Here is a 13,787-nt window from a genome sequence, read left to right on the forward strand (position 1 = left end):
TGATCAGGATTTTCCTAATGCATTCTGAATGGACAGTCCGTCCTTCAGGATGCATCAGGATGTCTTCAGTTCCGGTACGGAACGTTTTTTGGCCGCAGCAAATAGCGCAGCATGCTGCGCTTTTTGCTCCGGCCAAAAATCCGGAACACTTGCCGCAAGGCCGGATCCGGAATGAATGCCCATTGAAAGGCATTGATCCGGATCCGGCCTTAAGCTAAACGTCGTTTCGGCGCATTGCCGGATGCGACGTTTAGCTTTTTCTCAATGGTTACCATGGCTGCCGGGACGCTAAAGTCCTGGCAGCCATGGTAAAGTGTAGTGGGGAGCGGGGGAGCAGCATACTTACCGTCCGTGCGGCTCCCGGGGCGCTCCAGAGTGACGTCAGGGCGCCCCAGGACGTCACTCTGGAGCGCCCCGGGAGCCGCGCGGACTGTAAGTATGCTGCTCCCCCGCTCCCCACTACTACTATGGCAACCAGGACTTTAATAGCGTCCTGGGTGCCATAGTAACACTGAAAGCATTTTGAAGACGGATCCGTCTTCAAATGCTTTCAGTACACTTGCGTTTTTCCGGATCCGGCGTGTAATTCCGGCAAGTGGAGTACACGCCGGATCCGGACAACGCAAGTGTGAAAGAGGCCTTATGTCGTTTTTCAACCTTATTAACTATGTAACTATGTAACTGGTGGATCAAATTTGGACAGCGGATGTCAGCTGTCAAGACACATATTTCCTGATTTAGGCCTCTTTCACACTGCAGTGTTTGGTCAGTGATTTCCATCAGTGATTTGTGAGCCAAAACCAGAAGTGGAGCCTCCACAGACATGAGGTAGAAGGGAAAGATCTGCTCCTGTTCTGTGTTTAGAGTTGCACCTGGTTTTGGCTCACAAATCACTGATGGAAATCACTGACTAAACACTGAAGTGTGAACGAGGCCTTATTCAGGACCCAGATACAGCTGAATACACTGGGGAAACCCAGAAGCCCTGCTTCTCCACTGCCTTGCCATCAGTGGTTCAGCACAGGCAGGAGCAATGCAGTGACACCATCACAGCATCAGGTGCTTTAAAGGAGCATCATACTGTGTGGGGGCACCATAGATGCATCTGTGACTTACCCCCTATAGTGAGAGAACATATCACATATCTATCAGCATTATATTTTAGAAATGTGATCCAAATAACAGCCACAGTACAGGGTTCCTTCACACATTTTCTTTTTTGTTAGGCTACCTGCACACAGGTACAGACTGTCTTGCAGAAATTCCACGAGTGTCTCACTCTCTTGAAGAGGGTAAAATCAGCACAAAAGAACTGCACAAGCAATTGACATACTGCAGATCTCAAAATCTGCATGACAGATCAATTTCAACATGGAGCGAAAGTTTGCTGATACTGTATCCAGACAGACAAACCATGCGTAGACAAGCACGAGCGTGCTCAATGCGAGAAACACGCTTATGCTGCGTGAGTAAGTGTGATGTCTTGCTCTGACCGGATCGCATGACATTATAATGCTGTGTGAGCCTGCTAGGCCTGTATCTACTGAATTACACTGACATAATGCCCTCAGTGTAATTCATTAGAGAAGCTTATGCAAAGTAATTCCAGAAAATGCCATATCTACACTGAACAAAAATATAAACGCAACACTTTCGGTTTTGCTCTCATTTTGCATGAGCTGAACTCAAAGATCTGAAACACTTTCTACATACACAAAAGACCCATTACTCTCAAATATTGTTCACAAATCCGTCTAAATCTGTGTTAGTGAGCATTCTCCTTTGCCAAGATAATCCATCCCACCTCTCAGGTGTGGCATATCAGGGTGCTGATTAGAGAGCATGAATATTGCACAGGTGTGCCTTAGAGTGCCAACAATAAAAGGACACTCGGAAATGTGCAGTTTGATCGCACAGCACAATGCCACAGATGTTGTAACATTTGAGGGAGCGTGCAGTTGGCATGCTGACTGCAGGAATGTCTACCAGAGCTGTTGCCTGTGCAATGAATGTTCATTTCTCTACCATAAGCCGTCTCCAAAGGCATTTCAGAGAATTTAGCAGTACACCCAACCGGCCTCACACTACAGACCTGCCTGCTCCCGGTGACCGCATGTGTTTCAGAGCGGCTCGCGGCGCAGGCACAGGTAAGGACTTACCTCTGCATCGCCGGGCTTTGGAATAAAGATGGCAGATCGCATGTGTTCGTCGGCGAACACTGCGAACTGGCCATCACTACGTGTAACCACACCAGGACCTCCACATCCAGCATGTTCACCTCCATTATCGTCTGAGACCAGCCACCCGGACATCTGCAGCAACAATCAGTTTGCATAACTAAAGAATTTCTGCACAAACTGTCAGAAACCGTCTCAGGGAAGCTCATCTGCATGCTAGTCGTCCTCATCGGGGTCTGGACCTGACTGCAGTTAGTCATTGTAACCGACTTGAGTTGGCAAATGCTCACATTCTATGGCATCTGGCACGTTGGAGAGGGATTCTGTTCACGGATAAGTCCCGGTTTTCGGGACAGATGGCAGACAGCGTGTGTGGCATTGTGTGGGTGAGCGGTTTGCTGACGTCAATGTTGTGGATCGAGTGGCCCATGGTGGCGATGGGGTTATGGTATGGGCAGGCGTATGTCATGGACAACAAACACAGGTGCATTTTATTGATGGCATTTTGAATGCACAGAGATACCGTGACGAGATCCTGAGGCTCATTGATGTGCCATTCATCCACGACCATCACCTTATGTCGTAGCATGATAATGCACGCGCCCCCTCCGCCCCCGTGTGATCAAACTGCACATTTCAGAGTGTCCTTTAATTGTGGGTAGTCTAAGGCACACCTGTGCAATATTCATGCTGTCTAATCAGCACCTTGATATGACACACCTGTGAGGTGGGATGGAGAAGTGCTCACTAACACAGATTTAGACAGATTTGTGAACAGTATTTGAGAGTAATGGGTCTTTTGTCTATGTAGAGAATGTTTCAGATCTTTGAGTTCAGCTCATGCAAAATGGGAGCAAAACTGAAAATGTTGCGTTTATATTTTTGCTCAGTGTATATCATGCTGTACCCCATGGGAAAAAAAAGGCCTCTGGCTCCACTTAAAAGGGGTTGTCTCACTTCAGTGGCATTTATCATTTAGAGAAAGTGAATACAAGCCACTTACTAATGTATTGTGATTGTCCATATTGCTTCCTTTGCTATCACATTATACACTGCTCATTTCCATGGTTACGACCACCCTGCAATCTATTAGCGGTGGTTGTCCTTGCACAATATAGGAAAAAGCACCAGCCTATGTGCGCTCCCATGGTCCCGGCCACCAGACAGGACGGCACTTTTTCCTATAGTGTGCAAACACAGCCACCACTGATGGATTGCAGGGTGGTCTGTAACCATGGATGTTACTATTACTTTATATACTATAATAAAACTTCCTCGTTTAGATGGACCATGGCCACAATTTGACCCAAAGCTTTTTATTCTTCTTTACACCTAAAATGTATCTCCTGATCCATAGATATGTGTTAGCAAAACATCAGGTACCCATCTGCTTGCCACATAGTACACCCACCTTTTATACTAGTTATACATTATTGTTATTTCTGTTTGTAATGCCAACCAATATTTATTATATGCAATGGGGCTCACAATCTAAGGTCCCTATCAGTACGTCTTTGGGAGTGTGGGAGGAAACCGTAGCACCCGGAGGAAACGCACACAAACACTGAGAGAACATAGAAACTGCATGCAGGAGTGCTAACCACTGAGCCACCGTGCTGCCCTATTTGTGTTACTTTAGGTAATAAAGACTGATGTGAGAAGTTATCTTCCTTTGGACTTACTAGTATATTAATAGGTATGCTATAGTATATTGCACAGAGCCGTGTGTAGCAGACAGCATTCAAAGCATAATGTAATTCCCCCCCAAAAACGAAAGAATGACAAAGTTACTCTGTGTAGAGTATTAGTATAGTGAGAATGCTACTGACCTGTTACTTTGCTGGACATGTTGTCTTGTGATCCTGTCTTCTCTACCTGGAAGTATGGGGTGTGTGAAATGTGACTGCTTTTACCTCCTTACAAGCAGTTCTTCTGCGCTCTCTTGCAGGTTGTCTCTTTTGTTAGTTACTTCCTCACAGTCAGCAGTCTCCACCCTGCCTCCTCCCACCAGCAGACCCTTCCCTCTTCCTCCTCATGGTGTTACTCACTGGAGCGTCCTGAAGTCACTTTGTAAGGCTGGAATCACACTTGCAGTTTGTGTGGCAGTTCTTGGTTCAGTATTTGTTGCAGTCTTGAGAAAAAGCCCGGGGTTTATTCGAAAGGAAGGACTTATACTCCTCCTTCCTGTAGGATCCATTTCAAGCTTTGTCGAAAAGAACTACATAAAAAACTGTGTATGTGTTTCCAGCCCAAGGGTACGGTGCAACATTTTTATAACGATAGTCAATGGTGTCGCTCTGCGACTGCGAAACGACAGTCACACCAAAAGCCGTCCAAGTTAGATTTCTGTGCGAATGTCACGTTGCAGTGGGACACTATTGACTACTATTACAAAAAATGTTGCGTGACACATGGTGCAGTGAAGTTGCACCCTTTTGTTGCGCGACAAATGTCGTCAAGTAGCTGTTCCCTAAGGCCCCTTTCACACGAGCGAGTTTTCCCGCGTGGGTGCAATGTGTGAAGTGAACGCATAGCACCCGCACTGGATCCTGACCCCTTCATTTCAATGGGTCTGTGTACATGAGCGTTTTTTTTGCATCAGTTCTGCGTTCCGTGAGATTAACAGCATGTTCTATAGGCTACATGCACACAAACGTATTTTGTTTCCGTGTCCGTTCCGATTTGCGGATAGGATGCGGACCCACTCGCACACCGTGTGCTGTCCGCATCAGTATGTCCGTAACGTAGCCCCGCAAAAAAGTAGAACATGTCCTATTCTTGTCCTTTTTAGGCATTGTTACAATGGATCCGCAAAGAAAAAAAACGGATAGCATACGGATGTCATCCGTTTTTTTTTTGCGGACCATATTCTACGGAAAAAAACTGAACACCATCGCAGACAAAACTGACTGAACTTGCTTGCAAAATGGTGCCAGTTTCACTGAAGGCATCCTGAACGCATCCGTATCATTCGTGTGAAAGAGGCCTAAGGCCCCTTTCACACGGGCGAGTTTTCCGTGCGGGTGCGATGCGTGAGGTGAACGCATTGCACCCGCACTGAATCCTGACCCATTCATTTCTATGGGGCTGTGCACACGAGCGGTGATTTTCACGCATCACTTGTGCATTGCGTGAAAATCGCAGCATGCTCCTCTTTGTGCGTTTTTCACATAACGCAGGCCCTATAGAAATGAATGGGGTTGCGTGAAAATCGCATGCATCCGCAAGCAAGTGCGGATGCGGTGCGATTTTCACGCATGGGTTCTAGGTGACAGTCTATTCACTGTATTATTTTCCCTTATAACATGGTTATAAGGGAAAATAATAGCATTCTGAATACAGAATGCTTAGTATAATAGTGCTGGAAGGGTTAAAAATAATAAAAAAAGTTAACTCACCTTCTCCTCTTGTTAGCGTAGATGCCGGTCTGTTCTTTAGCTGTGGCTGAAGGACCTTTGATGACGTCAGATCACATGCTCCATCACCATGGTGATGGACCATGTGATTGGAGTATGTGATCTGACATCACCTCAGGTCATTCAGTCCACAGCTAAAGAACAGACCGGCATCTACGCTAACAAGAGGAGAAGGTGAGTTAACTTTTTTTATTATTTTTAACCCTTCCAGCACTATTATACTAAGCATTCTGTATTCAGAATGCTATTATTTTCCCTTATAACCATGTTATAAGGGAAAATAATACAATCTTCAGAACATCAATCCCAAGCCCGAACTTCTGTGAAGAAGTTCGGGTCTGGGTACCAAACATGCGCGATTTTTCTCACGCGAGTGCAAAACGCATGACAATGTTTTGCACTCGCGCGGAAAAATCGCGCATTTTCCCGCAACGCACCCGCCTCTTATCCGGGCAAAAAACATGACGCCCGTGTGAAAGAGGCCTAAGGGTTTGGCTACCCGGACATCTTAGTCGCGCCCAGGGATCGCAGTGGAATCTCAGTGTAGCGGTGCTAGTATAGAAATAAATGCGATCTCACCGAATATGCAAGGTTTTTAGTGCGTATTCCCGTGCGGAAAAAAAACGCAGCATAGTACAGAACCAGCAAAGTGTATGATAAACCACATCTAATCTGCATCAAAATCCACAATTAGAAATTTTGGTGTGGATATGTTGCAGAAACGATTTGTGTGCATCTTATATGTGATCACCCACATCGTGTGCAGGAGGTCTAAAGGGCCTCTACACACATGAATTTGCTCTAGCGTTTATTTACCTAAAAAAAAAAAATGCCATTGAAACCACTTGGGTTTTTCCATACTGCATGCAGTTTTTAGGGTGGGTTCACACACATCCTTTAATTGCATTTTTGTACAATCGGATCGGATGCGGACCAAATATTATTTTGTGTGCATGAGCCTTTATTGGCGTTTTTTTGCAGTGAAAACATCAGATTCAGATGTTGGCTGAAAGTCTATGGGAAATCGGCAGAACACACAAGCATTTTTTTTGCTACTTTTTTTTGTTAACCCCTAGAGAACCCTGCGATTTTCCGTTTTCGTTTTTCACTCCCCTCCTTCCCAGAGCCATAACTTTTTATTTTTCCATTCACATAGCCGTATGAGGGCTTGTTTTTTTGCGAGACAAGTTGTACTTTCTAATGGCACCATTTAATATTGCATATGAAGTAGTGGGGAGCTGGAAAAAAAATTCAAAATGAGGTGGAATTGGAAATAAAAACACAATTCCACAGTTTAGTTTTTTAAAGTTTTTTTTTTACGATGTACCCTATGTGGTAAAATTAACCTGTTACCTTTATTTACCAGGTCAGTGTGATTACAATGATACCACACTTGTATAATATTTCTTGTGTATTAATACTGAAAAAAAAAATATTAAAACTTTGTAGAAAAATATTTTTTTCTTTTGATTGCCATATTCTAACCCCTATAACTTTTTTTATATTTACGTCTATGATGCTGTGTGAGGGCTCATTTTTTGCAGGGCAATCTGTACTTTTCAGTGATGCCATTTTGAAGTGTCTGTGACTTTCAATTTTTTTGGGGAGGTGAAGTGACAACAAATGGCAGATTGGCCATTTTAATTTTTTTTCCGTTATGCCATTCTCTGTATGGGATAAATATTTTTATATTTTAACAATACGGGTGTTTTCAGACAAAGAGATATCCACAATGTTATTTGTTTTTAATTGTTTATTTTTATTTTGGGGAAAGAGGGATGATCGTCCTGGGTGACTATAACAAGCAATCATTAGATTGCCAATTGTATTCGGTTGATCACAGAACACACCATTTACTATATTCCAATAGAGTGCTGCCAACTGAAGTCCTACATTGGAATTTACCGCATTTATTACAGCTTCCCCGATCTCAGCCAGGGAACGCTGTTACAGGTGCGGATCTCTGTTTGAAACAGCAGAAACCCAGGAGCTATGGTGCCCCAGAGGTCTCAAAGAGGTTAAACAAATTAAAAAAACGCAGTGTCATCTGCCAGCAGCATGTAAGAGAACACGAGGAGCTGAGAAGACTCATTATTTTTCTAGGGATGAGCGAACTTTGTGTTTAAAGTTCAACGTGCAAGGTTCAGGTCATCTAAGAATTCCGTTAAAAAAATAGAACTTTTTTTTGTGGTGCCGACTGAATCTTGCAGATCGCATATGCAATGTCCAATAGCGGCAAAGGGTCTCTTCAAGATGTTTAAAATGGTACCCAGGTGTAGGAATGGCCGAGTGGTATAGGGTGGCCTACAGTGTCCCTTAATGTTTTGTATGTGTCAGGGTGCTGGACCCCAGGCGTTGTCTTCCGAAGCAGAAAATAAGAGGTAGTTAAATTGGGGGGCATTGACTGTGGCAGGCAAACTCGTCTCTAGTACATCTGTTGCTCTTTTGACTCTGCTGTACTAACAGGCTGGCTGGATGACACCGCTTCTTCTTTATGGTTCAATAAGATTTTATTATAATTATCAATTACAATCATAAGAGAACAACACAAATTGCAGTATACATATCGCATACAAAGATACATTGCGACATGCAATCATGAACCGCAGTACAGCATAAAGGACAAGGTATAAGCATGTATCTGAATAACAAACAGTCAGCTGACAAAGTCAACACCGCTTCTTCTTTATGCTGTACCTCACTTTGTAGTCTGATCTGTCTCTAGATTTGTCCAGGGAAAACTCCTCCTGGCTTCTGAGGCTAAAGCTAAAGGTGCTCTAGCTGGCTTGCTTTGATTAACTGGGGAACGTCCAACGGCGACGTGCCAAGCCCTTGCTTCCTTCCCCTAGCAGGGGGTAAGCTAGACTGCCTTCAAACTACCTAGTCCCCTCCCCTCCTTAGAGGGAGAGTTAAAATGGAAAGAAGGGTTCCATTCTCCGTAACTGTAGCTCTGCCATGTTTGCTGCCACCTACTGGTGAACCAGGTAAATTACACTTGGAAAAAACTGTTGCAAAATAGGAAATACACAGTGTTTGGACCTGACATAAATACACAGATGACATGATATTGGACCATTAGAGATAGTAGCAAGGTGAAAATGTGGTAATGCCACTCTGGGGCATTACACATACCCATTCAAGTGAAAGAGTCTGCATCCGCTATTTGTGGTCCACATCACAGGCACAGGGTGCTCACGTTTATGTACATGAGTCCTTAGGGCAAGTTCACATCACCATTTAGCTTTCTGTAATTCCGATCCATCTGCAAGCAGGACTTTTTCTCCTGTAAAAATAACAGATCTCTGACAGAAGTGACACAATCTGATCACATCTAATGCTCAAAAAAAAATCTGTTATTTTCAGTGCTAACTGGGCATAACTGATGCTTAGATTAACGGATCCATTTTTTTTCTGTTCTTCTGATGGAGCAAAACAATAACTGAGTATAACTGATGCTCAAAATGTTACTTTTAAGCCCACAAATTGGGAAAATCCTCCCAAAAAATGTTACTTTTTCTCATTGTGACAAGTGCCATTCTCAGAACAAAGACAGACATGGGTGCATTCACTCATCCGTTTCTAAACATACTGTCTCTTTTAAAATATAGCAAGTCCTATTTTGTCTGTTTTCCCGGCCCTACAGCATCCATACAAGTCAAGAGGGCTGTTTTTAATGCCCATTTTTCAGAAAAACATCAGTTAAAAAAAGGCATGAAAACAAGACCAAAACTGTTTAATGAAGAAAGACTTAGGGCTCATGCACACGAACGCATGTGCCCAATGCCCGCCATGTGGCCGTTTGTGGATGCGGACCCATGGGTCCGCGATCCTCGAGAATCGGATGCTCGAGAGAAACATATTTTAGTTTTTTGCAGTGCGGAGGCATGGATAGAAATCCCTTGAAATCGCTCCGTAGTGGTTCCATGGGCTTCCACTCCGTGCCTCCGCTCTGTATCTTGCGGATTGCAGACTCATTCAAGTGAATGGTCCACACCCATGATGCGGAGTGCACAGGCTGGTGCCCGTTTATTGCAGACCCGCCATTCGAGGGCCGCAATATGGGCTTAGGCCACAAACCAGGGGCTGGAAAAACTAGAAAAGGCTGGACCCCACAGCAAATTTTTGAATTGGTCCTCTCTACCTCAAGCAAGTTCCCTCGCAACCCCCTACTGCGACTAGCTAACCACCCCCGTTTTCAAACCATTCCTGGCAGTTTAGAAGCTGTATTTGTGATATGTATATATATAATGGGGTACAGTTACCAATTCTATAGATTGTGTAACCTTAGCCAGGCTATCTAGATATGCAACAAATGTATCACAGGCTCAGGCTGGATGATCCATTTTTGCCCATTCTTTGCATAATAGCTCAAACTTAGTCAGATTGGATGGAAAGTGTCTATGAACAGAAATTTTCAAGTCTTGCCACAAATTCTCAATGGTATTTAGGTCTGGACTTTGACTGGACCATTCTAAGGCTACTTTCACACGAGCGTTCTGCTGTCCGCTCGTGAGCTCCGTTTAAAGGAGCTCACGAGCGGAGCAGAACGCTTCCGTCCAGCCCTGATGCAGTCTGAATGGATGCGGATCCGCTCAGACTGCATTAGTCTGGCGGCGTTCAGCCTCCGCTCCGCTCGCCTCCGCACGGCCAGGCGGACAGCTGAACGCTACTTGCAGCGTTCAGCTGTCCGCCTGGCCGTGCGGATCCGTCCAGACTTACAATGTAAGTCAATGGGAACGGATCTGCTTAAAGATGACACCATATGGCTCAATCTTCAAGCGGATCCGTCCCCCATTGACTTTACATTGAAAGTCTGAACGGATCCGCTCAGGCTACTTTCGCACTTAGAAATTTTTCTAAGTTATTAATGCAGACGGAGCCGTACTGAACGGAGCCTCCGTCTGCATTAATATGATCGGATCCGTTCAGAACGGATCCGATCAAGCGCTAGTGTGAAAGTAGCCTAAGACCTGAATATGCTTTGATCTAAACTATTCCATTGTAGCTCTGGCTGTATGTTTAGGGTTGTTGTCCTACTGTAAGATGAACCTCCTCCCCAGTCACAAGTATTTTGCAGTCTCTAACAGGTTTTCCTCTAGGATTGCCCTGTATTTAGCGCCATCCATCTTCCCATCAACTCTGACCAGATTCACTGCCCCTGCTGAAGAGAAGCATCCCCACAGCATGATGCTACCACCACCATGTTTCATGGTAGGGATGGTTTGTTCAGGGTTATGTGCAGTGTTAGTTTTCATCCACACATAGCGTTTTGCATTTAGGCCAAAAAGTTCAACTTTTTCATCTTCATCTCACCAGAGTGCCTTCTTCCCCTACATGTCTTGTGGCAAACTGCAAATGGCTTGCTTTCAAAAATGGCTTCCTTCTTGCCACTCTTCCATAAAGGCCATATTTGTGGAGTACACAACTAATAGTTGTCATGTGAACAGATTCTCCCTCCTGAGCTGTGGATCTCTGCAGCATCTCCAGAGAGACTATGGGCCTCTTGGCTTCTTCTCCAATTACTGCTCTTCTTGCCTGGGCTGTCAGTTTAGGTGGATGGCCATGTCATGGTAGGTTTTCAGTTGTGCCATACTCCTTCCATTTTCAGATTATAGATTGAACAGTGCTCTGTGAGATATTAAGAGCTTGGGATAATTTTTTTATAATTACCCTGCTCTACATTACTCCACAATTGTATCCCTGACCTGTCTGGTGTGTTCTTTGGTTTTCATGATGCTATTTGATCAGTAATGTTCTCTAACAAACCTCTGCGGCCTTCACAGAGTAGCTGTAGTTATACTAAGAATAAGGCCTCATGCACGCAACTGTATGTATTTTGTAGTCCGCAAAAAAAAAAAAAAGATCCTCAAAAAATACGGATGCCGTCTGTGTGCATTCTGTATTTTGTGGAACAGAACAACTGGCCCCTAATAGAACAGTACTATCCTTGTCCGTAATGTAGACAATAATAGGACATAGTTACATGGTTAATACGGTTGAGAAAAGACAAAAGTCCATCAAGTTCAACCAAGGGATAGGTGGGGACGCGAATCCCAGAAGGAACTGAGACTCAGATTTCTACACATTTTCTTAAGCTTTAATGTCATTTACTTTTAAGAATGAATCTAAACTCTTTTTAAAACTGTCCACTGTTCCTGCTGTGACCCTGTCCTGAGGAAGTCTATTCCACAGCTTCACCGTTCTTACATTAAAGAAGCTTTGACGCTTGCAGAGACTGAACTTTTTCCTCTCCAATCGGAGGCAGAGCCCCCTTGTCTTTTGAGCGCATTTTACATGGAACAGTTTCATGTCCCCCCTTAGACGTCTCTTCTCAAGACTAACTGGTTTATAATTACCTGTGAAGGTCCTTGATCCTTTTTTAAACATGGGCACCACGTTTACCTTGCGCCAATCACTTGGCACTGTACCAGTACCTAGAGAATCTTTACAAATTATAAACAGGGCACAGCAATGACTGAACTGAGCTCTTTAAGCACTCTTGGGTGTAATCCATCTGGACCCGGAGCCTTGTTCACATTTACCTTATTTAACTTGTCTTGGACTATATCTACAGTTAGCCAAGTGAGTATATTACTGGATGTACTAACAGCCCCAGCACCACTAATATCAGCTCATTTCTCTTATTTTGTATATACATAGCTAAAAAACCCATTTAGTAACTCTGCCTTTTCCTTATCTTCAGTGACTACCCCCTCTTTACCATTATTTAGGGGACCTACCTGCTCAGCCAATTCTGTAGTTTGAAATGCAACTGTATCAAAGATGAACAATTCGAACTGGAGGCAATATCTATGAAAAATCAATTTATAGAAAAACAGTATAAAGCCGTGCTATTGGATGGTGCATTAAATAGAGTGAAAAACCTAGACAGACGCACATTCTTTGAAGAAAATAATAAAAGAAACAATCAAGGAGAAGTAACATCAAAGTTAATATTACCCTTCAACATAGAATATAAAAAGATCTCAAAGGTCGTGAATAGACATTGGCATATGCTGCGAGAAGATAAAATCTTGACCACTGTCTTGCCAATTAAACCACCCATTGTCTACACAAGAGCAGCAAATTTAGGGTTGCAAGTAGCCCCTATCATTAGAAAACAGAAAAAAACATCCATAACTACACCTTGGATGACCCTGAAGGGGTTCTACAGGTGTGGCACTTGCAGTATTTGTAGAACAACAAAATTCCTTAAAAAAACGATGAAAAAATTCTCCCAAACCAACTCATATGATTGGGAGATTAATGAAATACTATAATGTAACAGTGAAGCCGTTATTTATATTATTACCTAGTGTTTCTCGAAAAGTAACATTTCCAACAAGCTCTGCACCATTAGAAATTACCAGATCCAACACAGCATTGCCCCTAGTGGGAGCTTCTACAAACTGGCCCATAAAGTTGTCCTGCAGCAAGTTGAGGAATTTTCTCCCCTTTGCGTTTGAGGCAGAATCTTGACCCCAGTCAATGTCCAGGAAGTTAAAATCTCGCATTATGACCACTGTATCAGCCTGTGCAGCCCACTCCATTTGGTTATACAGTTGCGTTTCTATCTCTTTTGTGATGTTAGGGGGTCTATAGATTACACCAAGTATTATTTTTTTCAGTGTTTATATCCCTTTGAACTTCCACCCATAAGGTTTCAACATCCTCACCCACAATTCCCTCTTTCACTTGTCTTCAGATCACTCCTCACATACAGGCACACCCCACCTCATTTTCTATTGACCCTGTCTTTCCTAAATAATGTAAAACCCTTTAATATTATCAGCCCAATCATGCGATGAATCCAACCATGTCTCAGCCACACCAACTACATCTATGTGTTCTTCTAGTACCATAGCCTCCAGCTCCCTCATTTTGCTAGCTAGACTTCTGGCATTTGTGAAAATACATTTTAAATTACTAATACCTGTAAAGTGAATATCCGGGATTTTTGGGTTACCTTGGTTGATGTTTGTATGTAACAGGTTCTTGTTACCAGCAGTTGTATTTTTCAGAAATGTATAGTTATGCCCAGTCTTCTACCTACTTTCCTCGCTAACCCAATCCCCCACTAAATCCCCACTGTCCCCTTCTATATCCCACTCTCTATCTACACTTTCTACCCCCTTATTCGTATGACTCCCCCCACCCTCTCCCCAGATCCTAGTTTAAAAGCTCCTCCAGCCAA

At 43.6% G+C, this 13,787-nt stretch overlaps 1 protein-coding gene across 2 annotated transcripts in view; it reads right to left on the bottom strand.

The window, feature by feature from the left end:
• CASP6 (caspase 6) overlaps positions 1 to 4,156 on the bottom strand; it is a 44,770-nt gene extending 40,614 nt beyond the window's left edge. For both annotated transcript variants that reach the window (XM_044306302.1, XM_044306223.1), the window contains exon 1: positions 4,007 to 4,156. In XM_044306302.1, the coding sequence (XP_044162237.1) occupies positions 4,007 to 4,025 (19 nt within the window). In that variant the 5' untranslated portion in view covers positions 4,026 to 4,156. The remainder of the gene's footprint in view (positions 1 to 4,006) is intronic.
• Between the last annotated feature and the right edge of the window lie 9,631 nt (positions 4,157 to 13,787).

Source organism: Bufo gargarizans, chromosome 1, assembly GCF_014858855.1.
Source record: "Bufo gargarizans isolate SCDJY-AF-19 chromosome 1, ASM1485885v1, whole genome shotgun sequence".
Taxonomy (NCBI): Eukaryota; Metazoa; Chordata; class Amphibia; order Anura; family Bufonidae; genus Bufo; species Bufo gargarizans.